Source organism: Sphaeramia orbicularis, chromosome 1, assembly GCF_902148855.1.
Source record: "Sphaeramia orbicularis chromosome 1, fSphaOr1.1, whole genome shotgun sequence".
In the NCBI taxonomy this organism is placed as follows: Eukaryota; Metazoa; Chordata; class Actinopteri; order Kurtiformes; family Apogonidae; genus Sphaeramia; species Sphaeramia orbicularis.
Window position 1 is genome coordinate 36,543,496 of NC_043957.1, and position 27,453 is coordinate 36,570,948.

Below are 27,453 nucleotides of genomic sequence, written 5' to 3' on the forward strand. Positions count from 1 at the left end.
TGGAATGCATCTGCACATTTACTCAAGTTGCCCACTTGTACATGAGTATTCCCATATTCTGCTACTTTGTGCATTTTTGAGGAAATTACTGTACATTTACTTCACATTTTCTGACATTAGGACATTCATAGGATCTTTTGATTTAAAAAATAATAATTTGACAATGTGTGTTTTGCATTTGCAGCCTGCAGTAAGACCTGGTATATTTTTTGAGACTCATGCATGTTCTTTCATTTATGAGAAACAAACTAACAAATGTAACAGCATCAGGATTTATTTAGACCGAACAAATAATATAAATGTCTCGATATTGGTGCATCAAACTGTCATATTAGGCAAATTTTGGATGAAATGTAGCTATGTCACAGAAATTTGTGTTTGCAACAGGTTTGGAGAACACGCTAATTTATTATAAATATGCAGGTTTAATATCCTGTAGACCAGTAGTTCTCAAACTTTTTACAGTGGAGTACCCACTGAAATATACCTTTTTAGCCAAGTACTCCCAACTCTCTTCAGCATTTTTGATTTTTAAAATATTTGGCAAAATTTGTTCCTGTGCCAAAGGTGTCTGTTAATATTTACGGCAACATATACTGACCTGTAATACATAAAAAAATAACACTTTTTTTTTTAGTAATTTGTGTGCAAAATATAAACTGAAAAAAGCCCTCTTTCATTGATAAGAAAAATAAATAAATTGATCATTAATTAATAAATGAACCTTTCATCCACAAAAAATAATTACTTAGCTACTCAAATAAACTAATTTTGAATAATATTAAATAGAAATGTTCTTAAAATGTTACCAAAGCTTAAACAAGATGACTGACAATAAAACTATTATATGAATGTAATTATTGTGTTTTATATTCCAGCATTAATTCTCATTATTTATTTTGTATTCAGTATATGATGATTTGTTTAATGTATTTTTCCTAAAAAATTTCAAGTACCCCCTGGGCTTCTTCCGAGTACCCCTGGGGGTACACATACCCCACTTTGGGAACCCCTGCTGTAGACCATGACTGAGTGCAGATGCATGAAAAAAACTAAAAGACAGTTTGATGGTTCAGCATTGTTGCAGGTGAGTATATGAGGCATGGTTTCCATTCCAATCCACTTCATACTTTAACATCTTCACCAGCAACAAGACGTGAAACATATAAACTCTACAAGGGTTATTCCCTCCGCCAGGAGGTATTGTGATCGCTTTGCTTTGTGTGTTTGCGTGTTTGTTTGTTAGCAGGATAACTCAAAAAGTTAAGGACGGATTTTCATGAAATTTTCAGGAAATGTTGCTACTGGCACAAGGAAGAAATGATTAAATTTTGGTAGTGATCGGGGGTGGGATGACAGATCTGTCTTGGCGGAGGTCTGCGCTCTCCGAGTGCTTTTCTTGTTTTACATAGTTTTTAGAGTTGCTACTATTCAACAATTATAAAAAAATAGTTGGATGAAACAAGAGTTGTCACGTTTCAGTATCAATCAATCAATCAATCAATCAATCTTTATTACCTCCACCAGGACGTATTGTGATCGCTTTGCTTTGCGTGTTTGTTTGTTAGCAACTTCACGGGAAAACTATTCCAACCATCTTTACCAAATTGTACCCACAGATAGGCCTAGGCCCTGGGACCAACCCATTAAATTTTGGGCCAAGTAGGCCAAAGTTCAAGGTCACAGCAAGGTCACAAAATCTTACATTTTCCTATCTCTCATCATTGAGCAATTTTTGAAAATTCATAAAAAATTCAAAACAACTCAGATTAGCCTCCAATTTGATCCACCCGTAGCTTATAACAATATCTTGTATCTGGCACAAAATTGTCAACATCCACTGTGGAATGTGGACTCTGTGGACATTTCAATTTAACATTGAAAATCCCATTTCCGACACATTTTTCATTATAACTCAACAAATATTGATTGGAATTTAATATAATTTGACATACACGACTGGTACCAAGCTTCAACTTCTTCTGCTGAATGGAACAACCTTGAAAATGTTTAATTTAAAAAGAAATAGTTGATCCACACATGCACACCGTTTGGGGTGCTTGGCGGAGGTTTGCGTTCTCTGAACACTTGTTTATAGATAAAACACTTGGCTGGAGGGTTATTGGTTTATAAACTAGTTTTCAAAGTTAGAAATTAATATCTGACAAGCCAACAACACTTCTGGCAAATTTGATAGCAGATAAAGTAAAATGCCAGGTGTGTGTAAACACTGTAATAACTGCTAAAGGTGGATTTTTCAATCAAGATTAATTTGTGTATTGATATATTTGTTTGTTCAAAATAAGTCTTCATACTGTTGAAATCACTTAGATTGTTGCATATAAACAAAGACACATGCAGGCGTCTCAAAAATGCTAGAACACTGGGCTGTAAGTCTTCAGTGTGTCACATAACATGTCTTTAGTACATTTGAGAACTGTGGTCCGAACTATTTCATTTGCTACAAAACACTGAATTTAACTAAATTTGCTCACTCCTTTTATTAAACTTAAGCAAGTGCCATTTGAGGTAAAAGTTATTTTCATATAAAGTACATCCCCCTTACGACAACAGGACCATCCAGCCAAACCTGAACCCCAATTAATTCCAGTTCATTTATAAGAGCTCAGGAATATATTGGAAATCAACGTGTGTTTGAGCTGAAATTATGATGAATGAGGTGTTTGTTAAAGGAGTGATTTTTTGTTTTTTAAATGGAATTATACATTTTAAAACATTTCCCTGTGGTCTACATAAATTGTAAATGCTATGCTTGGGTCTGAATTCTTCATTAATTCAACTCCACTGGTCCATCTTCAACCCTATTTCTGAGTAATGACATCAGAAAGGTCGTTTTGAGCGCTGGCCCTTTAAATGCACATGAGCCACTTCACATCCCGCCCCCTCCGGGCTGTTGACCGTGCTGCTCTGTCCTGTTCAACCACTTGTGTTTGTTAATACAACCAACAACTGAACATTTTAGGTAATCGGCTCAGAGTTTGGACATACTTTCAGTATGGACTACTACCGTCGCTGCTGACAAACAATTCTGTCGTACTTAGAGACATATTTGCCAGAAGTCTTGACCTTGTATGTGCAAATGTCATGATGTAACTAGTTATAGACGTAACAAATTAAGCAGGAATTGAAACAGGTTGTAGAAATCAACTCTATTCTTTGCCAAAATAAATATAAAGATAGCTTTGCAGCACCTGGAGGGTTCAAATTCAAACTTCATGAACTATTAGGGTCCAAATACATACATAAATAAAGTGAGTTTAGCAAAATATGACCCCTTTAAGCAATCCGATCCTATAAAAGTGATGTGAAGTCAGTGTTTTTCATAGATTTAGATGTCATATTTTCCTACCTTGACACCAATCATTATGCACTTAATCTGAAAAGAAGCATTTGTAGATTTATAGAGATCAAAATGACGCATTACTATAAGTACAAAGTCAGGTTTGTGCACATTTCACAGAATAAGTACATATGCTTATGAAAGTTGCTCTAAAAACCAAATAGAAATTTTCTTCCACAGATACACAATCAGGAGTCAAACTAATAACTTCTCCACTGTTTCCTTTACTGTACCTTTATATTAAGATGACATGATTAGCTTGTGTCAGATGAATCTGTTTAGTCTTAAACGACTTCATTTTCAGTTCGTAATATTCAGATGTTTTGACTTGATTTTACATTTTCCAAAATTTTGTGTGGTCTAAAACAGGGGTGTCAAACTCATTTTAGTTCAGGGTCCACATTCGCCCCAATTTGATCTCCAGTGGGCCGGACCAGTAAAATAATAACAGTGAAAAAAGTAAAATGATATTATGATCAGGTTTACATCTACAAAGTTTCCTTAAAAATCTGAATAACACAAACCACTTAAATTGTCTTAAGAAAAACAAGTGCAATTTTAACAATATTATGCCTCAGTTTATCAGTTTATCATTTACACATGTGCATTACAATTACAAAACATTTAGTAACAGGCAGAATATTGGTCAAATTGCATTTACTTTCCTTAAGACATTTCCTTTTGTTCATATTTGTTCAGGTTATTCACATTTTTTTGTAAAAGTATAGTTTGGTAATGTAAACATTTTTATGTAATTATACTTTTTTTACACCAAAAAACAAAGAGAAAATTTGGGGTTGTCATTATTTATAGGTTATTCTGATAATATTTTACTGGTTCTGACCCACTTGAAATCTAATTGGACTGTATGTGTGTGTATGTGGAACCTGAATTAAAAGGATTTTGACACCACTGATTGTTATTATCTTCAGTGTAATTTTTGCATTTCACAAATTCATCCCGCCAGCCAGATTGGACCCTTTGGCGGGCCGGATTTGGCCCCCGGGCCGCATGTTTGACACCCCTGGTCTAAAGTCAGTGACTCTTCCCTGGACTGAATCAGGATCGTACACAAACACACAGACATCGTCATATTCACTCCAGTTTTGTTTTGTTTTTTATAAAATACATCATACACACACACAGGGTTTTGTATTGTTGTACATAAAATAAGTCAAATCCACACCACCGTACATACAGCTTCACAACAAAACCCTCCTGTTCTCAGAGATGGTGATGGTCCTCAACTTTATGGGCTACTACAACTTACACTAGTAGTTCATACTTTTTCCATTTGATCAACTTCCTTCGAATGATATTATTTATTGTGAAATGTATTGTCAAGGGAGTGCAGCAACGTGACAGCAGTAAACTCTGATTGGATAAAAGACTAATGATCCATGTTTGGTTGTTGACGAAGCTTTTCTAAGATATCGGCCAGTTTTTACTGGAACAGATGATGGAAACTGAAACCGATTACAGATTTATTCCACTGAGGTGGATTAAATTCTGAAAACCAGACAGATATATCATCTGCTTACTTTGTGTCTGTAAAACTGTTTTCTGATGCTTCCTGTGTAGTTTTAGTGTTATGATTTCTTCAGTTTAAATCAAATAATAACCTCCATGTCATATTAGTGCTGATGGTTCAGTGTCTGCTTGAGAACTAATTACATCTCAATAATAATTCTGTTTAAGGCCAAATGTATAATTTTAAGTTGCTATTGTGGGATTTAAATCACAAAGATTAAAACCCAAACAACAAATTAATTGGTAGAAGTTGTCACAGAGCTTTTGGTAGAATTAACTGCAATAAAAACAACACAGTGGTTCTTCACCCTGTAGTCCTCTCACACTTTGCTTGAATGCTAAGGTTGTTTCCCAGTACAAATCTTTCATGGAGGTGCTGCTGTACACAAAGGGCCACAAAATAAAAAACAAGATGGTCCTCTGTGAATCAGTACAAGTACAAATGTAAGGCATCGGTATGAGAGACCGTCGATCGGTTCCCAAACAGTACGAAGATACAGCGAGCTCCTCCTTCACAGCTGCACAGGTGACACAAAGGAGAAGTGTTTTAAAGGCTAATGTTCGTTAAAAAACACATTATGTCTACAATGATTGGACAGGGGGTGCATCGAATGTCGCACATTTACCTTTTGTTTCTTCAATTTAAAGTTGTTGTTTTTTTAACATGATATTTTATTTTCCACAGTCTTCACAGTCACACAAAACACTTCAGTCTGCGCATTCATTCACAGTGTAAGTAACGTAGACAAACAGTCAGACGTGACGATCAATCTGCTCCAAACAGACGTTCTGAAGCCTTCGTAAGTCAAACATTCCTTGAGGTCTGCGAGCTCCTGGCCCACTAGCAGAGGTCAGAGACATAGTCAAAGTCTCTGAAGCTCTCCTGGTCTTTGCGGGAGAGCATGCGCGGCTCACGTGGCGGCGTGAGGGTCGGTGGTTCGGTGGTGAACTCCTCATCAAAGTTGCTGACGTCCTCCTTGCCGCCGATGGAGGGAACGAAGGGCGGGGGCACTTTCCTTTGGAGCAGGGCCTCCCAGTCCACATTCTGGAGGTAAACAAGACAAAGAAAAGGAAATTAAAACTTAAAGAATCTAGATCACAGGTGTCAAACCTGCGGTCCGTGGGCCAAAACCAGCCAGTCAAAGGATCCAATCCAGCCCACGGGATGAATTAGTGAAATACAAAAATTACGCTGAAGATATTAACAATCAAGGACGTTAAAGTCATTTTAGTTCAGTGGCCACTAGGGCTAGGCAATATGGAAAAAAATCATATCACAATAATTTTTTTCCATATCGGACGATATTCATATGTTTCACGATATAAATCAAATCACTATTTTTGTTGATCTTAAATTTTCTGTTACTCATAAGTTACAGTCTACTCTCGTTAAACCGCCCGCCGTTATACCACCATTTTCGCTCATCGCCGACCAAAACCATTGCACAAAAATCCCCAATGCATTATTCCATTAGCTACCGCCATTTCCGCCTATTGCCATCCGCCAGCCCAGTTCCATGCACAAACAACACTTATACCATTGATTTCCCGACCGTTATACCGCCAGCGTGATTGCCATCGAGTACACATAAATTTTAACAATGCACTGAAACAAACGCGCCAGACGCTGATCGCGACAAGCTACGAGTAGGTCTACGGAACGGCCACCGTTCATTTATCGCAGAACACTCAATAGGTCAGGATGTCGGGAAGAGGACGTGGGATTAAGCCAAAGCCTCAAGATGATGGGGTGTCGTTTCCCGACACGGTATAATAATGCTTAAAATGTTTCCCCACTTTAAATGATCCCTTAAAACATAACAGAATCAAGATTTATTTAGAGTCGCAATTAGAACGGGTTAACAGAGGCAGCATAGACATCATATAGTAAAGACATGCACATTATGGACGCAACCCATTGTAACGCCATTTTCGCCATACCGCCAATTTGGCCATGAACGGAAGTTGGCGGTATAACGAGAGTAGACTGTAGTTGTGAAGACATCAGAAGGTTATTTTTGATATAAATATGATTTATTTTCTGTCAGAGCTTGAACAAGACAGATGTGCTAAAGAATATTATACAATTGTTTCAGATCAATAAAACAGGCATGTATATTTAAAACCTAACTAAAAGTCTGACCAACAGGAAAAAGATCTCAAGTTTTAAAAGAGAACACAAACAAAACAGACCATCTTCACCAAACAATACTGGGGGTATATACAAGGGGGTGTGTTCCTTAGCTGACATAACTGGCGTAAACTGAAAACGGAACTTAACATGCTTTGAACGTCCGATTCCCAGCTTCTATGCCTCTGTTGTACACCGGTACCGAAACGGTTCACACCCTACTTTTCAGTAACCCAGTCACCCAAGTTCTCTGTCATGTTTTCTCCCTAGGGAACACTCATTACCTCCCACTGCAGCCCAAACATTAGTGTGTGTGCTGCGGCTGCTCTTACACTTGTGCTGTGTGCATCAGCCTAACTTCACAAGGAAGGCTTCAGCGTGATTGGTTCAGTGCGGCGCTACTTAATTATGATTGGCTGTTCTTATTTCTGTCAAAACATGGACGAATGAATTCTATCAAAATTGTATCGAACATGTCTCATATTTTGATCAAGGAAAAGTTATATTGATATTGATAAACAAAAAGAAATAATATATATATACATAGTTAAATCACCCAGCCCTGGTGGCCACATACAGGCAAATTTAGTTTAGTTTGTTTTAGCATAAAAACGTAAAATTTCATGAAAACCTTTACATTTACAAACTATCTTTTTACAAGCAATGTGAATAACCTGAACAAATATGAACAACCTGAAAAGTCTTAAGAAAAGTATGTGAAATTTTATCAGCATTCTGCCTGTTACTAAATGTTTTCTGTATTGGTAGACCCATTGTGATCTGTACATTGTAATGTAAATGTGCAAATGAGAAGCTGAGACATAATATTGTTAAAATTCCACTTTTTTCCCTTTAGAAATTTCAGTTTTTTCATGGTTGTTCATGTTATTCACATTTTTTAAACAGATAATTTGTAGATGTAAACATTTTCATCCCGTAATTTTAATTTTTCACTCAAAACATAGAGAAAACTTTGGAGTGGACATTATTTATAGGTTAGTATTTTACTGGTCCGGCCCACTTCAGATCATATTGGGCTGTATGTGGCCTCTGAACTGAAATGAGTTCGACACCCCTGATCCAGACCATGGGGCTGGTTTTAATTTCCCTCAAATGTAAAGAAAGATGGAAATGTGTCCTCACCCTGAAAAATGGCTGCTTCTTCACCTCCTCTGCATCCTTCTCACCAGAACCCAGTCGCCTCTCTGGGTTCCTCCGTAACAGCTGATGTAAAAACACACACAAAAATGGCAAATTAGGCCACAGTGCGCAGTTATGTCTGTGACTGAGTAAATGCTGGGTGTCTAATGAGTGTGAATAAGTGTGTCATATATAGAACCAGAGTTGTGCATTGTTCAAGAGTGATGACGATGGATAAGAGCATGTGTGTGTGTTCGTACTCTTCTCATGATGCCAATAGCTTCAGTGGTGAGGAAGCGTGGGTAGCGGACTTCATCATTCACAATGCTGTCAAACACCTCCTCCTCATCGTCTCCTGGGAACGGAGACTACACACACACAACAGAAAAAAAAACAACACTTGTGATGCAGGTCGACACTTTAATCACAGAAAATGTGTCAGTAATGCTTACTTTTGTCATATTTTAATACTATCTGAACAGTACATATACATCCCTTCTAGATTAATACAGTAATTTTACATTAAAATACCCATTATTACAAGAACAAAGCAATGGATCATAGCAAATGGTTCAACTGATTCATTACTGTATTTTTATAACTATTTCTTTACATCTTTTTTTTGGTCTATCATCCATTCAAAATCTAAGAGTATTAATTAGTATTAATTATGTATTAATTCTCACCTCTCCCACCAACATTTCATAGATGAGGACCCCCAGCCCCCACCAGTCTACAGCTCTGGTGTACGATGTGTCTGTTAGGACCTCAGGGGCCAAAAACTCTGGAGTCCCACAGAAAGTGCTGGTCCTGTCTCCATAACCCATTCCTGAAGAGATGATGATGTTGTGATGATGTGGTAAGAGAAAAAGATCCCATTATACAGGGGTTGGACAAAATAATGGAAACACCTTAAAACATCAACAAAATATAATTTAATATGGTGTAGGTCCGCCTTTTGCGGCAATTACAGCCTCAATTCTCCGAGGTATTGATTCATACAACTTGTGAATTGTTTCCAAAGGAATTTTAAGCCATTCTTCAGTTAGAATACCCTCCAACTCTTTTAGAGACGATGGCGGTGGAAATCGACGTCTTACTTGAATCTCTAAAACTGACCATAAATGCTCAATAATGTTGAGGTCTGGGGACTGTGCCGGCCATACGAGATGCTCAACTTCATTAGAATGTTCCTCATGCCATTCTTTAACAATTCTAGCTGTATGGATTGGGGCATTATTATCTTGAGGTGAAGGTGTTTCCATTATTTTGTCCAACCCCTGTATATCTGAAAAATCAAATGAATGCACCCTAAACCTAACTCTCATGTGAGTAAATATGTTTACCTTCTTTACACAGTCCGAAGTCAGCGATTTTTACATAACCATCTGTGTCTAGCAGCAGGTTGTCGAGCTTCAGGTCTCTGAAAGAGAGAAGTCAGATATGTTATATATGACACCAAATGACAGTTTAAGAAGACTTATATTTATACTACTGACAAAAACTGTAGTACAAAATGAATAGGAGGAAAAAAAAAAAAACTTTATTCATGTGTTTGACCAAAACTAAAACATGTAATAGCGTAATTTTCATATGTTTGTCTGGCCAGGTATGAACTTCGTCAATCAATCAATCAATAACAAAGTAAAAGAAAATAATAAATACATCCACCATGTTTCACTCACCTGTACACAATCTTATGGTCGTGGAGAAACTGAAGTCCTAGAACCACACAGGCTGCATAAAACCTGAAGACAAACCAAAGGATTATTATTATTAGATTTCTGCAATGAACATGTGTCAAATGTGATTTTCACGTCATCAGTGACGTGTGGTTGAACCACTGTTATGACTCATTAAACTAATGGAATGATTTGTAATGTTTTTGTATGATTTTACAAACTTACTAATAAGTTATTCTGTAATAAGTAATATGTTTTTATACTATGTACTGAACAACAATTTGTCATTAATTCAGTAGCAGAATCATTTCCAATTACAGATAGATTAATAAAGCACCACCAATAGCACATTCATACAATCCTGCACATATTGATGGTTAATGAATTTGAGGGAAAATCTGTCCTAAAAAGGTACAATCTGCTCCTGCCTAGGTTTGTTTTACGGTTCATGCAGATTTATTCATTTACATATTTACTAAATTCACTTAAGAAATTCCAAAGTATTGGTTATTGGCTAACCCGCTCTCACAGTTAGGAGGAGGAGGAGCCTATGGTAGCCCAGAGGCGCGTGGCCTGGAGATACGAAAGAGATGAAATCGATTTGACGTTTTCTGTTTTTTAAAAATCATCCAAATTAAAAAAATCTGATTTTAATTTAAAATTGATTAATCGTGCAGCCCTAAAGTAGAAATACTACATATATCCCCTTTAACATGTCCCAAACCTGTGCACATGTGTTTTTACAGACTTACCACACCTGATAAAACAAAAATGAACAACATAAAAAAAATGTTTCATTCTCCCTTTGGCTTCCTCTGTCCCCCTCACATTCACTTTACAATGTCCACGTTACGTACACAGCTCGTGGTTCTGTGAAGACGTCTGTGTGAATGTGCATCATCAGGTCACCTCCAGCTGTGTACTCCATAACAAAACACACATGCTCTGGCGTCTGGAAACATGCAAAGAGGTTGACCAGGAATGGATGGTGAGACATATTGACGATCTCAAAGATGCGCTTCTCGCACATCAGACTGGAAAAGGAAGAGAAAAAATAAATAAATAAAAGATGTATACACCTAATTACACAGCATATATTTTAGTAGATGAGACACCCACACTCAACCCACAGATAATCTGTGATCATGGTTATTCAAGACACAGCAGCACATGAAATAAATTAGAACTATACTAAAATGAAATGACAGAGTAGAAAGCTCAATTTAAAAAATAAAAACAGGAGAATGTTTGGTGATAAACACAGAAAAACCCACCTTTCGACCTCATCCCGAGCAACGATATCCCCTTTCTTTAGTGCCTTGATGGCGTACATTGTTCCTGTTTTCTTGTATTCTGACAACAACACCTGGAGACAGACGGACAGGTTCAGACTGGCTCCCTTGTGACTGTGTTTGTTCAGTAACGTGAAAGTGACAAAATAGTACCGTCATTTCAAAAAGCCCCATTAATGAGAGTGTACCTTCCCAAAGTGTCCTCTGCCGAGCACAGCTATGAGCCTGAAGTCCTGGAGGGACAGAGGACCTTTCTTCTGCTTACTGAAGACGAATGGACACAGTGAGCAGGAAAGACGGTCGTCATTTTAGTAAAACTACCAGACTAAACTATAATATGATAAACAAACCGACAAATACAACATAATGAGAAATGGAGCTGTGAGTGACAATCTAATTTACTCATGCTTGTAGCCTAAAATATTCTAGGAATGATAGAAAAACAACAGAATATACCAAATAAAAGTATAAGGACGTCATGTTTCTGCGTGTGGTTGTACCTGCTGACAGATGGGGTTTGAACGGGGCACTCGGGGGTGAGGTCTGGGGGGGAGAAAGGCTCAATGACTTGCAGTCGGTCCTGATGGGGGACATACGAGGAAGGAGACACAGAGGAAAACACACAGAGTCATATAGACAGAGACAGAAAGACAAGAGGACACAGGACAGATGACAAGACGTGGTTTTATGGCAACAGTTTGAACATGACAAACGGACTCACTCTGTCAGGTACATGTTTTCCACATGTCAGTTTCCATTCTTCTGTAGTTATTAGTCAAAGTGAACCTTTACAGTCATTCAAGTCACTTTCTGTTGTCAACAAGGTTTCATACAAGTCTTTACAGGTCAATGTGTCACCTGTGTTTAGATATGACCTTTGTAGGCATAAAGAATGTTAATGTATGGTGGGAAATTATGGGAAAACAATGAAAGTAATAATTTCAGACAATGCTGTTTGGTGTTCCAGGGCCTAATTGAGTTTTTTTTCTGGCTGCTAATTGGGCAGCAGTGTTAAAGACTGCAATATTATAAAAGAGGCCAGTGTTGATGTAGTACATTAGCTTGCACACTAATGTTTCACTATTATTTTGAATATGACAAAAGTCAGTGAGTCAAGTGTCATGTAAACTGCATATTCTGTTTGGATATTCTGAATTACACTTAAAAAAAAAAAAAACATATACAAGATTCTTCAACTAAAACATAGGATATATTTAGATTATTCCAGTTTTACGAGGAGTCACTGGACTTGTATATAGTGCATTCAGAATGTGTGGTTCATTTGTAGGTTTAACCACAGGTTGAGGCATGCTATCCCTGAAAAAGAGTCAGATCAACTTAAATAAATATACATGCTCCAAAGAAAAGTCTACATTTCTTTTTGGTACACTGGAAAAAATCTAAATCCTACCAAGTGTATTTTTCTCCTTTCTAGTCAAAATATCTCATCACACTCAAAATAAATCATAATCACCAAAAGAGTAACTTTTCAGTAAGATATAAGAACTTATTTTTAGACAATAGATCTTGAAAAACTTTTTTCAAGAAATCTTACCAGGATAATTTTCACTGGTTCCATTGGCAGATTTTTTTTTGCTTAATTCAAGATTTTTTTGCTTAATTCAACCCAAAAATCTGTCAATGGAACAAGTGAAAATTATCTTGGTAAGATTTTTTGGAATAAGAGTCATCAAGTAAGAGTCATCTGACTGAAGGCAGTGGTTGATATTTTTGTGTTGTGCAGAGACCAAATTTTCCTATGGATAACCTGTAACCTTAACATGCCGTTCAGTAAATTTATACAATTTGGGCTCATTTAAAGGTGGCATCTTTTTTGTCCGCTACTGAATAACCTTTACTGGACTCATTGTGCACATTTAGCCTTGTTTTCATTATTATTTTCCATCACAACCACAATCTATAATTATTTTGTAATGTTTTTATTATTAATTTGTTAGTTTTAATTGCGCTAAACAAAAATGTGAACTTTTTCGTAATTTTTTCATCCTGTAATTTATAATATTAAAAAAAGAAAAAAAAAACCCAAAAGAAACATGAGAGAAACAGTTAAGATTTCTAGATTTTCCATGGTACAAGAAAGGGACAAAAAAAAAAAAAAAAAACAAAAAACAAACAACCTCTCAGCACTGGTTATCAACTAATCTGTGATTTTAAAGCATTTCACAATAGGTTCATGCATAGTAAAATGGAAAGCGGAAGTTGTCAGTATATTGATACGTATGACCTCAGTGAGAAACACAGCATCCACTAAAGAGACAGAACATTATCATGTTGAAGTTTAGCTCATCTTTGACCTTTGAAATATGAAAAATGCCATCACTTCATCTTTTTACGTTACATGTTTATGTGAAATTTTCTCATCATTACTGCAAAACTCTTGACTCATGGCCGTAAATATGTTTTATGAGGTCACAGTGACTTCTGACCATTAAATTATAGTATCAGTAACATCTGCTCATCCCAGAGATAAGGTGGAAAATTGATTCCAAGAGACTGCCTCAAAGTGTTCCTGTAACGTTGAATTTGGAATGTGACGGATGGATGGAAAACTCAAAAATATAATGAAAATAAGGATGTGTAGCCTCACAATGTCTAAACTTATCACTATGGCCTCATAACTATTTTTACTCACAAGGGCATAATTGAGGTGTTACGTTTTAACACCAAGCAGTGACTCTGTTCTGTTACTACGTGGATTTACTACAGTAGATCCAGACACCACCTCCTCACACTCCCTCTCTATCCTTCTGTCTGTCTCACCGGAGTGTGTGTTTCCACGTCTCTCTTGTAATCGCCTCTTATTGGAGAGTCGCTGTCCAGACTCAACTTCTCCACAGAGATCTCCCTGAAAAATCCACACAGACGCACACACAAACCACCGTGGTGATGCAGACAGACAAATGGACACACACAAAAACACAGAAGGGTTGTTAAACATAGGGGCAGAGAAAGCAACTTGTGCTTTATCCTTCACCAGGAAAACACAAGGAAAAAAGGTTCCAGGAATGCTGCTGAGTTTGATAGCAAAGACTGACTGACGGCTATCAAACATCACAAACAGATGCTCAGATTTAGGTTCTACTGATGCAAAATGTGACAATCTCCATGTATGAATCAGTGCATTTGTGTACAATTGTTGTGTGTATTTTGTGAATGTGTGCATGTCTCACCCAGTGTTGAGTGTTAGGCTGTGTGCGTTGGGACTGTAGGTTCCTGAGTTGTTGACTGTAGGAATGGCGTTTCGAAGCAACCTCACCCATGTCCCGATATCTACGTTCATCTGTCGAGCCCGGAGGAATGCCTTTCCTGGAAACGCAAATGCACACTTAAAGTTAGTTACATATAACTGTCACTGAGAGGTGGGGTGTGAAGTGGCTCATTTGCATTTAAAGGGCCAGCTCTCAAAATGACCTTTCTGGTGTCAGTCAGTAATAGGGTTGAAGATGGACCTGTGGAGTTGAATTAATGAAGAATTCAGACCCAAGCATAGCATTTACAGTTTATGTACAGGGTGGGGAAGCAAAATTTACAATATTTTGAGGCAGGGATTGAAAGACAGTGTATGACCAATTAGTTTATTGAAAGTCACGAGAATTTATTTGCCACAAGAAAATTTACATAATAGAAAATGTTTTTATTCTATGTGTCCTCCTTGTTTCTCAATAATTGCCTTCACACGCTTCCGGAAACTTGCGCAAGTGTTCCTCAAATATTCGGGAGACAACTTCTCCCATTCTTCTTTAATAGTATCTTTAAGAAAGTCGACATTGCTGTGTGATGTTCTATTGGTAGCATGTTCTAAAACGCCCCAAATAGCAGAATCCAGAGGGTTTAGATCTGGGCTAGAAGGCGGCCATAAACATGATTCCCAAAAATTGCTAAAGTTGGATTTGTTGCTGTTGTCAACAAGTGTTTTGGTGTTCTTGTGTAAAATTTTAACTTCAAATCATATTTTACTGCATATCTAACGGTCTTGTTGTCTACCTCAAGTTCAATTGCCATTTTTCTCATGGATTTGGTTGGATCCTTTAGGATTTTGGATTTGAGAGCTTTAATAAAAGTTTTGGTACGTTTTTTGTTGCTTCCTCCGCTTCCAGACTTTCTCGTAATAGTTTTGCTCATAGTCATTCTCTTCTTTACATTATAAACAGTCTTTATGGACACTCCAACTATTTTTGAAATCTCCTTTGGTGTGACGAGTGCATTCAGCAAATCACACACTCTGACGTTTGCTTTCCTGATTATTCATATGGGCAAAAGTTTCTGAAAAGGTATGGATAATAGTGTTAGGTATGATTATGACATCAATATATGTTTGGTTTCAAAACAATTGACATAGGGCCTGCTGAGGAAAAACAACTAAATGTTCATTGTAAATTTTGCTTCCCCACCCTGTAGGCCACAGGGAAATGTTTTAAATCCATAATTCCATTTAAAAAAGCAAATTATCACTTCTTTAAGTTATTCTAAACTATAATGAATAGGCTGGTAACTCATGGACAATATCATATTAAAATCCTTCTGCTCACAGTTGTATGATCTGCGTCTGACACTATTTATGGATGTCTGTTCCATCACCATAGTGACCAGGGACCTATCAACATAAGGCCTGAACACACACAGAGGTGAGACAGGCAGTGTGTCACAGTGTTTTAACCAACAGACTTTAGTGGACGTCAAAAGATATTAACAGCTGACACAGTAGATTTAGTTCATAGTTACTGATGATGACACAGTTTTACCTTTGCTATGGAGGTTATCCAACACAGCCTGCTATGGTCTAATTTCACCAAGCACAGACACATAATAAGCTGAATAGAGAGTCTTGCATCCTCTCAGAACACTTGAATTACAATTAGCTGAAAGGTAATTTCTTTTCTAATATGCTTGATTTTTGTCTTATTTTAAGAGCTCTGTTTAACACTTTTAGTAAGTGCTCTACATACACTGTTGTCTATACAGTTGGAATAATTTTGTTTTCAGACACATTCCTCTTTCCTATTTATTCCTAATTGTACACATCAGTAATGCCCTTTGACCTGGTGCAATGATTTACATACTGAGTGACAGTTACTCCTAATCAATCAAGAATAAATCACACTATCACAATTATTTCATCAGAAGAGGTAAAGATATTTTATTCCAACTTTATGAGCAACAGTGGTTCATACTCAGATAAGATTTTCATACAAAACTATTTACCACTAGGGGGTGCTGTTTAAATAAAAATAGAGGCTGCCAGAGGAACAAGTGGTCTCTGGTCAGCTTGTTGATACATAACTTTATGTAGAGAATGAAAAGTTACCCTTCATGTTGTCATATTTTTCCGTTTATCTTTCTCACCTTGCTGCTTAGAAAACACCTTCTTCTGTCTCTGGAGGCGAGGAACTCTCTCAATGACAGGGTTAAAGAAGGTCACCTGGAAAACACACACAAAGCATGAAAGCACAGACACACACAGATTTCATTTTAACATAGCACACTGAAGCAGCTGCAGCTTTCAAGTGCGAAATATCAAAGTGATGTTTTTCAGCACAGGTGTGTGTGACAGCTTGTGTGTAGGCAGGTGCACACATCTGAATATCTGTGTGTATTTATAGCACTCATATAGCATGGACATCTGTTTGCAGCTTTATGTGTAGCGGTTCCTTTTTCTATTTTTTCCATCGCTGTGAGTAATTTAGTGATAGTCAAATGTGTGTGTTGGTGTGTACCTCAGCCAGCAGTAGGCCCTGAGGCTCCAGCTCCAGCTGAACTCTGTGTTTCTGGTTGTCGAGGAACTCTTCCAGCTTCACGTACTTCAGAGCACACAGAGAGCGGTAGTCTTTCCAGTAAACAGCGATCTCCATCTCCCTCGCCTAAAAACACACACAAATCTAGTCACACCCTGTTTTTCTGATGGCTCTGGTTACCTTTATGAGTTGTAGGAGTTCTTGTGTGTACAGACCCTCTCCAGCTCCAGAGTGAAGGTCTGGTCCCAGGCCTGTTCTCCCACTGTCCTCCACGCTGTCTGTCCAACCACTGTGTTATCCAGCTTTAATACTGCACTCACCTCAGCTACACACAAAGCAATTATATTTCCTTAATAGAAGTTATTGATACACAGATATGTACAGTAAATACATGAGGCGAAAACAGTGTGCAAGAAATTTGTTGACCTGTGAGAGCAGTGAGCTGTGTAAAATAAAAGCTACTAACAGAATATGCAACAATGGAAGTATTGATTGAGGCATTTCATTAATGTCTCTTGAAGCTCTGCAGAAAAGTGCACAAACTAAAAAGCTGTTAGTAAATTGCCTACTCAGTGTATTTACTTATGAAATGCTTAGTTTGCTGATGCTGCAGTTTAAGTAACATCACTATGACTGCTCAACTCCCCATGAATAGACAGGGTCTCTGCAGGTTTCAACAGATTTAAATATAAGACTTTTTTTTTAAGTGTTAGACTTTAATGCAAGGATACATTAGACAACTCACGAAATGTGACACACTAGCTGGGTATGCTCTGACATTCTGAAGAAGCTGCACATTTCATGTTGGTGGCTATTGATTTGTTTTTAGTTTTACTAACAGGGTTTAGTCTTAATGCTCTCTCCTACTGATAATTTGAGTAAGTTGGTCAGAAATGAAAAAAGTACATTTTTATTAGCTCTCATGCAAATTGTTTTATTTACTTGTACTTAATAATAAAAAAAGGACGTATCTTATTTCACTCTTTAGCAAGTTTAACCATCACCTCCAGAAAAACATATGTATAAAAACTGTTTTTCAATCATTTCCCAATCAGGTAATTTGGTTTGAAATTTACTTGACTGGCTTAGGCCTTGTTGTGGAGTGCCAAGTGGGTTATCTAAGTCATGTGATAAATAAAAAATTCTCTCAAAAACACATTTAAAAGTGAGCCTGAAATGAATGAAACTTAATAAATGACATTATCTTGTTAATTGTGAGAATTCTGATATTGTGTTTAAGATATTGTTACCATATATGGACACTTACAGCAGAGTTCGTCTGTTTTGCTAGGCGTCTTTCCGCTGACTGAGCCGCTACGTCCATAAAGTCCTTTGCTGCCCCTCATGAAGGACCTGGTGTCTCCAGGGCTGTAACATGGCAGCATAACTGCTATGCCTCTATTGCGTCCTGGGACCACCTCCAACAGACCCACACAGCCCAGCAGCTGCACCTGTAAGGTACCTGAAGACAAACGCAAACAGTTTAGGCATGTTTAACCATAGATTTCAGTCACTGGAGCTGAAATAAATAAATTGGTCTCAAGTCCAGACTATAAATCTATACCAGTTGCATGGTATTATATTGCTGTCTTACATATATTGTTGAACTGTGTGCATTAGCCTAATGCACACATGCTTCCACAAATAGCCATAAATGGATTCTTTTGAGATGAACAGAACCCATCATGCAGAGCTGAATGGGATAATTGAACACACATGGGTCGTAATTCCTATTCTTCTGTATCATAGCAAAGCAAACACCCTTACACTAGAAATAATTAAAAACAGGCAAATAAAAAGACATCTACCCATAATTTTTAGAGCACATTAAAGTGTTTTGAAATTATGTTTTTGCTGTCTTAAACTTATTGCTGCCACTTAAACCTACCGTTAACAACAAAGTGACATATGCCATGTTAATGTTTCAGCACAGGAAAAGTTTATAAAACCAAACTCAGTCATAGGTTGAGTTAAGCACCGGCAGCTGATGAACATGTCAGTACCAATACCTCCATTGTTTTACTGGTTACTGTGTTGTGAAGGTAATATATTTTTATGGCCTCCACCAAGGAGGTTATGTTTTCATCGGGGTTTGTCTGTTTGTTTGTTTGTCTGTTAGCAAGATAATTAAAAAAGTTATGGACGGATTTTCATGAAATTTTCATGAAATGTTGATACTGGCACAAGGAACACATGATTACATTGTGGTGGTGATTGGGGTGGGGTGGGGGGGTGATCTGCCTTGGTGGAGGTCTGCGCTCTCCGATTACTTTTCTAATTTACTTCTTTAGCTGGTTCATTTTGTAATTGTGCAATAAGTGTTTGTGTTTGAGCAGTTGTATGTCTATGCAGATTATTTGCAGAAGATCTGAGGTTGTTAATGTGAAGATCATGCAAATATTTGTGACTTCTTTTCTCATTTCTCTCTTCTAAACTCATACTGTACAATGCATTTGCTTTGATTCTGGCCTGCATTATCATACTATTTGGAACATACCAGTCAGAGGTGAGGGCTTGTTAAGGGTGCTGTACTGGTTGTGGAGATAGGGTGCACCATGGCGAGAGCTGAAGGCAGGTGACGAAGCCAGGACCAGCTCCTCTTTGATGACGCTGGACTTGGGATGGTCCTCTGGCAGCTCCGCCAGACGCTGGTCCAACGAGTCCCTCAGCAGGTCCAATCTCTGAGACGCCTCGCTTAGACGAGACTGAGCCTGCAGAGCAGAGACACAGAGCAGATTTATACGCACTGCCAGGTCTACATCCAAAATCTAACTTTAAAATGGTAAGAAATTGAGTCTAAAAGCCCATATAAGCTGGTCCCCCTAGCTCACTTTAATCACATTTTCACACTTAACTTCATTAGAGTTCATGATTTGAGATTTGCTTATAATGTTTCATGACTAAGGAATGGGGTGTGTGGGATAAAAGTTTTAACTGCAGTATAGGTGAGTTTTATAGGGTAAATGTGTTTTTTAGTAAGATTCCATGGTGCTCAGTAGTCGAAGCTGTTCTGCAAGTATAAATGATGGATCGATGTTCAACTAATGAAGTGAAAGATGATCACACTCAAGACAAAATCACTCATGCTTTAAGTGAAAGTGATGTAAGAGAATATTCTAATATTCAGATATTCTATATGTGTTTGAACCATGACAGATGCAGCATAAATTAACATGTCCTAATGGAACCTAACCCAAACACATCAGTTAAAAGGCTATATGCAGTATTTCTATTTTGCAATATTAAAAATTACCTAAAATTATCATTTGAGTGTTTAGAATAAATAGCTGTGAAGTTATGCCAAAGACACCAGTGTATCAATTGTTAGGATATGAACTGAATACATTTCATCAGATTTTGTGACCACTAGAGGAAGTAATGAGTCACTATGCCTTCCATGGTGAGGAAAACTAGCACCATTGACCTTTGACCTTTGACCAAAGCATCAGATAGTGAGGAGATGGGATGAGAACCACTAAGAAACAACTTTTATAGTCAAATAATGTGACAAAGTGACAAAAACTAGAACCTCTGCTGTCATTTTCACCACTGAACACACTAAATGAAAAGAATGTAGTTTGATGCTGAAATTGCAGTGTTTCTACCACACAGGTGAGTTTTATTATGAGGCTTATGAAGGTACAAAGTTATTATGTGATGTTTGTTGATTCATGGTTCAGACTAAACTGTGACAGTTTTGACCTTGTTCGATTCCAAACAGAACTTTAGTGTTCCTCCTGAAAACACAAACTGTATTAAAAACGGGTGATTTTTGGTTTTATTGTGGCTGTTTTCAGTCTAAAAACAAACCAAAGCTAACAGAGCTATAATGTAAACCATCAGCTGATGTACCAAATGCAAATTAAAAGACACAGTGTTATTTTGACTGTCAAAATAACGTCTAGGAATTTTATTTTGGAGAAGAAAACTTGATGATACCATCATACAGGTGTGTGTGAACAATGAGCTTTATACTTTTCTCAGTGAGTGATACAGTCTGTGGAAAGATGACAGTTTTGGTAGTCATAAGTGTGTTCTGGTATGTAACTTCACCCTGCTGTTGAGAGTTTGGAATATAAATCCTACATAGACCCCTTTAATGTTATATGATATGTGTGTGTGGGCGTCTCTAAAGAAGGATCTCTGTGTGGTTTGTGTGATTGTTTAGTCTAACCTCTGACAGGGCTTTCTTGTCCTGGACCTTACTGGCCCCCAGAAGCCGAAGAACATTTTTAGCCCCCTCAGCGACAGCATGCTCCACCCTGTAGTGATGCCTCAGCTCTTCAATGCGCAGCTCGACCCCACACAGGTCCTGGTTACCTGTAGCAGTGGCAGAAAAATTATATTATACACCAGCATAAGGCATTGCATTAGATGCTATTTTAACATCCTTTCATCTTTTATTCAGTGATAATTTTATCCTGGCAGCTGCTGTTGAGACTATAGTCTGATGTTTTGGCATCAGTTTGTTGTAGGTAACTCTCTAGGGCATACTAACTTAGGGTAATGCCTTAATGCATGTCATGCATTACACAAGAGTAAGACAGACAAAGCATTAGCGGTGCCTGGAGGGAGGTGAGCAATGCCTGTCTTCTCAACATTAACTTCACCCCCAACCTTTGTTTCCAAATAGTGCTCATTTTTAAATGCTAAGATATAGAAATCAGTAGTTGTTGTTTTTTTTTAAATAATAATAATAATAATAATAATAATAGAAAAAGACATTTTTTGGACCACCCATCTGATGAAAAAGTGAGAAATATAACAAAAAAACATTTTGGAATCATTACAAATAGTTGAAAATTAATTCTTCTTCACATGCTTTTTGACTAGATTAACTAAAGAAAAATAGGCTACAATTCTCACTGAATACATACACAAAATTCAAGGATGTTCACTATTTGACAAGCTATACACTTTCATTTTTAGTTATTCTTCATTCAAAGCTAATTGCCTCTTCAAGATGCAGAAGAGGCTGTAATGAAACACTAACAATTATTCATTGCAACCCTGAAATGGAAACCCCTGATCATGATAAAACAGATTAAAGCAGAAAATTAGGTGCACTACTCTCAATTAAACTAAACACACACACACACACACACACACACACACACACACACGCACACGCACACGCACACGCACACGCACACGCACACGCACACGCGCTCCCTCACTGAGAGACACAGACAGGTCAGCCACAGAGCAGCACTCATGATGGATGATTATATCCGAGTGGTGATTTTAATGGCATAGTAGCGGCACAAATACCTGGAAGACGTCACAATGTTTGAGATAATACAGAGCAATGAATGAGCTTCATTTCAAAAGATTCATTTGACTTTCAAATGTTAGGTTAGTGAGGAAAAGGACAACAGGGCAGCGAGGAGTCATTAAATATGATTTTTATGACTTATGAGCTGTTCAAAACACTGTGTGAGACTGAAGCAGAAAGAAAGGGAAAAGTGGGGGCTGTGGAGGAGATGGATGTGGATGCTTTTATCTCCTAATAAGGTGCTCTGCCTGGAGCCCAGGCCCTGCTAGATGACCCCTCCAGCGGGTGTGGTGCCTGGAGACTGTCTGTCTGTGTACACTATACACACAGCTCTGTGTGTGTGGAAAGAAGACAGGCCTAGAACCAGGAGACCGAGGTTTTGACTGAATGTTGGACACGGAATAAGAGAGGAAAAAAATTAACTGTCAAAATGAAAGCACAAATTATATTTGTTACCAGTACAGGTAATAAAATACCAACAGAGCAGGTAAGTGTAGGTCAGACTAATGAGAAATTTTCATTGGATTTGTACTTAATCTTTTTTTGATTTTAGTTTTAGTTGCATAAGCAGTTTTTTGAACAGCATTTATTAAAAAGGTCAATTTTAATCTTGTGCGACATGAAACATTGGGAGACATTAAAAATAAAAATTATTTCACGTGCATTTATATTCTATTTTTGCTTGTGTTGCATTACTCTATCATTTCTCTTCTGCCTTTATAACTGCTTTTTTTTATTTCAATTTCAGATAACAAGTTTCTTTTTACCACTAGTTTTAGTCTTAAGCCACATACAGACAGGCATACAATCTATCATGAAAACTTGCTCCATATTTGTGCTTAAACATAGTTGAGAATTTGTGAAACCAAAATGCATTACATACAAAGATAAAGGATTTCAGCTTTATGATTTATGTCAATAAGGAGATAGAGGGCCATAAAATATGGCCTTAAAAGGCCCTTAAACAATCCTTCCAAACAGCCATTATCTTCTTTGCCTTAAAAGACACCCACTCTGCTCACAGCCATCGGCTCTCAGTCTGATATAAGCAGAAAGAAACAGATGGCCCCAAAGGGAATACAGCAACCTTAAAATCTGTTTTTTAGTTTTCCCCCTCCCATCAGTCCCTGCTACACTTTGCCTGGAAAACTGCAGACTGATGACTAGAGGTGGACGTTTTGGTGGAGGGGCTGTAATGGTCCATAACACATATTGCCCTTTACACTCCTGTGCACCTGCCCTGAATTGATCACCCTGACACAGTCTGCGAGTTCTTATTTGTTCATATAATTGCACCTTTAAAGTGCAGTTGAAACAGAATGCGTGCTTACAGTGCATATTTTGTGCAAAATATTCGATTCAAAATTGCAAACACCTGCTAAGACCCTGTTTCTGTACTGCTTTTATACACATCACCATACAACTGTAATATGTGTGTGAAAGAGACTTTTGTACATGCCGCTTCCTTTGTTGCAGGGTAATTTTATTTGTGTGTCCCTCTGTGTGTGAATTTGATTGATTGTAATAATGTGCCAGGTGGGCCATTTTACAGGCTTTAAATCTCTAGTTCTATTTGTCCACCCCCAAACACACATAGTCATGTCTCCATCACTTTAATACAGCTTTAATACAAACAAGTCTTAATCCTCAAATGTAATAACTTGCATCATAGAGACCTATATTTTGACCATATTTCTGTTTTTTTTTTTTTCTGAAATCTTTTTTTTCATTTCCTGCCCCTATGTACTGTATTGCCTGTTCCTTTTTACTTGCCTCTGGTCTTATCATGGTTTGTATTTGTGTATGATGCTCACCTGTTTTCTTTGACTAGTTCCACAGTGTAATCCGTCTTCCCTGTTGCTATCTGAAGCCTGTCTGCTGCACTTGCTTTTGTTTTTGGAACCTCAAGTGCTTTGAATACCTGAGGGTCAAAGTGTATAGTCACACCCTTATGATGACAACAACTAGTCAGTTAATCGCCCAGCGTCACCCTGGTAGACGTGTACCATTTTTTGCTCAATGATTGAACTGAACATCCAAATCGAAATGATGAATCCCTAACTAACTAAATCAGTAAAACACATCTGGAACACCGATGATTAAACTGACAAACATCGAGTTGATTGTGGGTGTGGCTTATATTATTATTTTTTTGTTATCATTTTTGCTGTTACTGATCATTTGTAAACCAGTCCATCTCTACCTCCTACTTAGCTTTGTTTTGGTTTTAGGTGACATATTCATTAACCCTGCCTGTATGTCTATCTGTCCCTTAGTCTGCATTTGGGCCTTTTTCCTATGACACAATAACATTATGTCTTCATAAAGTATGACAATCTGCCATTCACACTCAACACAGTATCAGTCCTCTGTATTTTAAGCCCATCTGTCCTTTGCTCTTCCTCAAACAGACCGAGAAGGCAAAGACATGTGAACACACTGTTCTGCACAGGAGCTCCAGACAGCAACAACACAGTAGCATACACAGATCAATAAACAGGCAGTAAAACACTGTATCATACGGAGAGAAAATAAAACCGCGCAGAAAGCCAGAGTGCAAAAACACATGTCAGTGGCAGCTGCCTGTAGTCATAAACCACATGAGAAAAAAGACTGGAGCAAATCTGCCGATACAGATATGAAACCCACCTGTGTAAAACCTAGGCCCAATCCCCAATCACCCCTTGGCCCTCCCCCTTACCCCTACCCCTTGGCCCTTGCACTTGGCACTACCCCTTGAAAGGGAGTTGCAAGGGGTCAGGGTTGAAACATTCCCCTGTGAAATGGGACAACCCTTCGAGACTTGTTACGTCATCAGCAGTTATCGATGCTGCTATAAACAGATGCAACAACTTTGTTTGCAAAATAATTCACCATTTCCTCAGCAGCTGTAACTGTCTCTGTTGCATGGGCTTTGGGCATCTTTTTCGGCTATCAACCGCAAACCGCAGAAATGCGATCCATAACACATTGAAACGCTATTACATGGTCGATCAAATGATTAAGTCATTTATGAAGAAAATACGTACATTTGTGTGTTTCTTTCATCACACTGCTGCCCTTTTTTGCTGTGTTTACCTCCATGCTGATGATTCAAACAGAATTATGGGAGATTTCTCATACCCCTCTGTTTGTAGTGTGGTCCTGAAAAATCTCTGCTTTGAGGGCCAAACATTCCTCCCCCTTAGCCCTTCCCCTTCGACTCATCGAGAATCGGGACTCCCCTACCCCTTCACATGAACACGCAAGATGGAGGGGTCGGGGTAAGGGGGATGGCCAAGGGGTGAATTGGGATTGGACTTTAATATTTTTCTAGATTTACATCACTATACAGCTCAACGTGTTTCACAGTGCATCATTCCGTAACTTAAATTACATCTCTGCAAGTAGCATGTAAAATTAAACCTACCCGGTGTGTCGTCATTGTGCTCTGTGGCCTGTACAGCCTTGCGGATTTGCATACGGATGATGTCAATTTTAGTCTTACTGTCCTGCAGCATCTGCTGGGCTGTCTGCAGCATCTTCTTATCCTGAATGAGGTAGAAGAAAATGATACAATAAGGGAAATTTGAAAAGTAAAAATGGTTGAAAGAAAAGGTTCAGTGTGCAAATTATAAGGGGCGACCAATTCAGTACCACTCCCTTCACCCCCCCCACCATCCCCTATGGTGGCTGCCTAAAAGCCCTGTTTGTTTTGTCTGTTGGTGGGATTATTTTATCAAGAGAATATTAACTGCGGTTCACACTCAAACACAAAAAAAGGTGACTAGTTGGTAGTCTGAAGGAGGAGGAGGAAGAGGAAGGAGAAGGAGAAAGAGAAAGAGAAGAAAAAAAGGACATGAAGAAGACACAGAAAAAGAAGTAGACAAAGAACACAAAGAAGAATGAAGAAAATGGAGAGGAGAACTCATTCTAAGGTAACAAAAATACCATGATCAATATTTTGATGTGAATATACACTAAAGAAAATATAGTTATAAATATATTTCTGAAATTTCATCCCTTGAAATCTGGACCTTTAAAGATCAGGTCCAGTATGAGCAGTTTACAAGTAGGAAATTAAATGCCTACAAATTCTTGCGGGTTAATTTCTCTGGGCTTGGAGCAGTAAAATAAAAAAGGGATGTGGTTGCATGAGAGTAAGGTCACATGAGAAGGTGAAAGAGATGCTGCAAACAATAAAAGAGGGGGAGGGGAATGGTGAAGTAATCATGAGACGGGGCAGGCTCAGGGTTTGTGTTTGTCATCAGCTATATACATTAAGTACAAACCTGAGTCAGCAAAATTATGGATCATGAAGGTAAATGCTGTTATCGTCAGCAAAATGGAGGATGAGTACATTGTGTTCGTACTGTATCCTACAAACAGGCATGTCCTTTACAGAAACCGAAATGAGGTAATTAAATATTTTTGAAACAAAATGGAATTGTGTGTTCCTGAGCAGTGTGTATATGTGGCATGGATTTAACAGATGTTGTATACCTTGGTGGACCCATTAGCGTAGATGGGGATCATATTCTCCACTCCTTGTTTGACTTTGAGCTCGATGTTGAGCTGCCTCTCCAGGGCAGCGATGCGTTCTTTGTGGGCTGACGTTCGGCTCTCGGCCCCGGGAGACTGAGGACACTCATCTGTGGAGCAATGGGGAAGGTTGGACATGATATAAAAAGGAACAAGACAAGAGTTCACATAGAGAGGCCTGGAGAGAGAATACTGTTTGGGGAGTTTCAGATAATATTATTGCACTCCTGATTTTCTGTCTTCGCCTATTATGGAGTAAACATGCTGTAATAACAGAACAGATGTGATAAGTTGGTCACATCACACATTCATAGCCCTATGACACTAGAAAGGTGGCAATACAGTGGATGATTTAAGAAAAGTAAATTAAGAAAGTCATTATGAGCCTTCCAGCTGATGGTGATGTATTGTCAACCATTTGGATTTGGGATAACTCTACACCAGGGGCGTCAAACATACAGTCCATGGGCCAAATTCGACCCACCAAAGGGTTCGATCCTGCCTGCAGAGTGAATTTACGAAGAGCAAAAATTACACCAAAGATATTAACAGCTAAGGGTTTTCAACAGCTACATAAAACCCAATTTAAACTCCAGCGGTCAGACCAGTACAGTGATGGCATAAAAAATATAAATAATGACAACTCCAAATTTTTGTCATAATGAAGATGTTTACATTTACAAACTATCCTTTCACAAAAATTGGGAATAACCTATGAACAACCTGAAATTTCTCAAGAAAAATAAGTGCAGTTCTAACAATGTTATG

The 27,453-nt window shown here is 38.0% G+C and overlaps 1 protein-coding gene across 3 annotated transcripts in view; it reads right to left on the reverse strand.

Annotated features, from left to right (window-relative positions):
• Window positions 1-4,455: 4,455 nt before the first annotated feature.
• pkn1a (protein kinase N1a) overlaps window positions 4,456-27,453 on the reverse strand; it is a 67,470-nt gene continuing 44,472 nt past the window's right edge. For 2 of the 3 annotated variants that reach the window (XM_030141054.1, XM_030141046.1), the window contains exons 4-23: window positions 26,647-26,795; window positions 25,574-25,694; window positions 21,064-21,209; window positions 19,387-19,600; window positions 18,157-18,351; window positions 17,105-17,214; window positions 16,872-17,015; window positions 16,501-16,576; window positions 14,328-14,463; window positions 13,918-14,002; window positions 11,637-11,716; window positions 11,325-11,400; window positions 11,119-11,210; window positions 10,702-10,878; window positions 9,848-9,910; window positions 9,509-9,585; window positions 8,849-8,991; window positions 8,423-8,530; window positions 8,166-8,246; window positions 4,456-5,936 (exon numbers count right to left, since the gene is read on the reverse strand). In XM_030141054.1, coding sequence (XP_029996914.1) covers window positions 5,733-5,936; window positions 8,166-8,246; window positions 8,423-8,530; window positions 8,849-8,991; window positions 9,509-9,585; window positions 9,848-9,910; window positions 10,702-10,878; window positions 11,119-11,210; window positions 11,325-11,400; window positions 11,637-11,716; window positions 13,918-14,002; window positions 14,328-14,463; window positions 16,501-16,576; window positions 16,872-17,015; window positions 17,105-17,214; window positions 18,157-18,351; window positions 19,387-19,600; window positions 21,064-21,209; window positions 25,574-25,694; window positions 26,647-26,795 — 2,477 coding nt within the window. In that variant the 3' untranslated portion in view covers window positions 4,456-5,732. The remainder of the gene's footprint in view (window positions 5,937-8,165; window positions 8,247-8,422; window positions 8,531-8,848; window positions 8,992-9,508; window positions 9,586-9,847; window positions 9,911-10,701; window positions 10,879-11,118; window positions 11,211-11,324; window positions 11,401-11,636; window positions 11,717-13,917; window positions 14,003-14,327; window positions 14,464-16,500; window positions 16,577-16,871; window positions 17,016-17,104; window positions 17,215-18,156; window positions 18,352-19,386; window positions 19,601-21,063; window positions 21,210-25,573; window positions 25,695-26,646; window positions 26,796-27,453) is intronic. The other variant, XM_030141061.1, reaches the window with a different exon arrangement.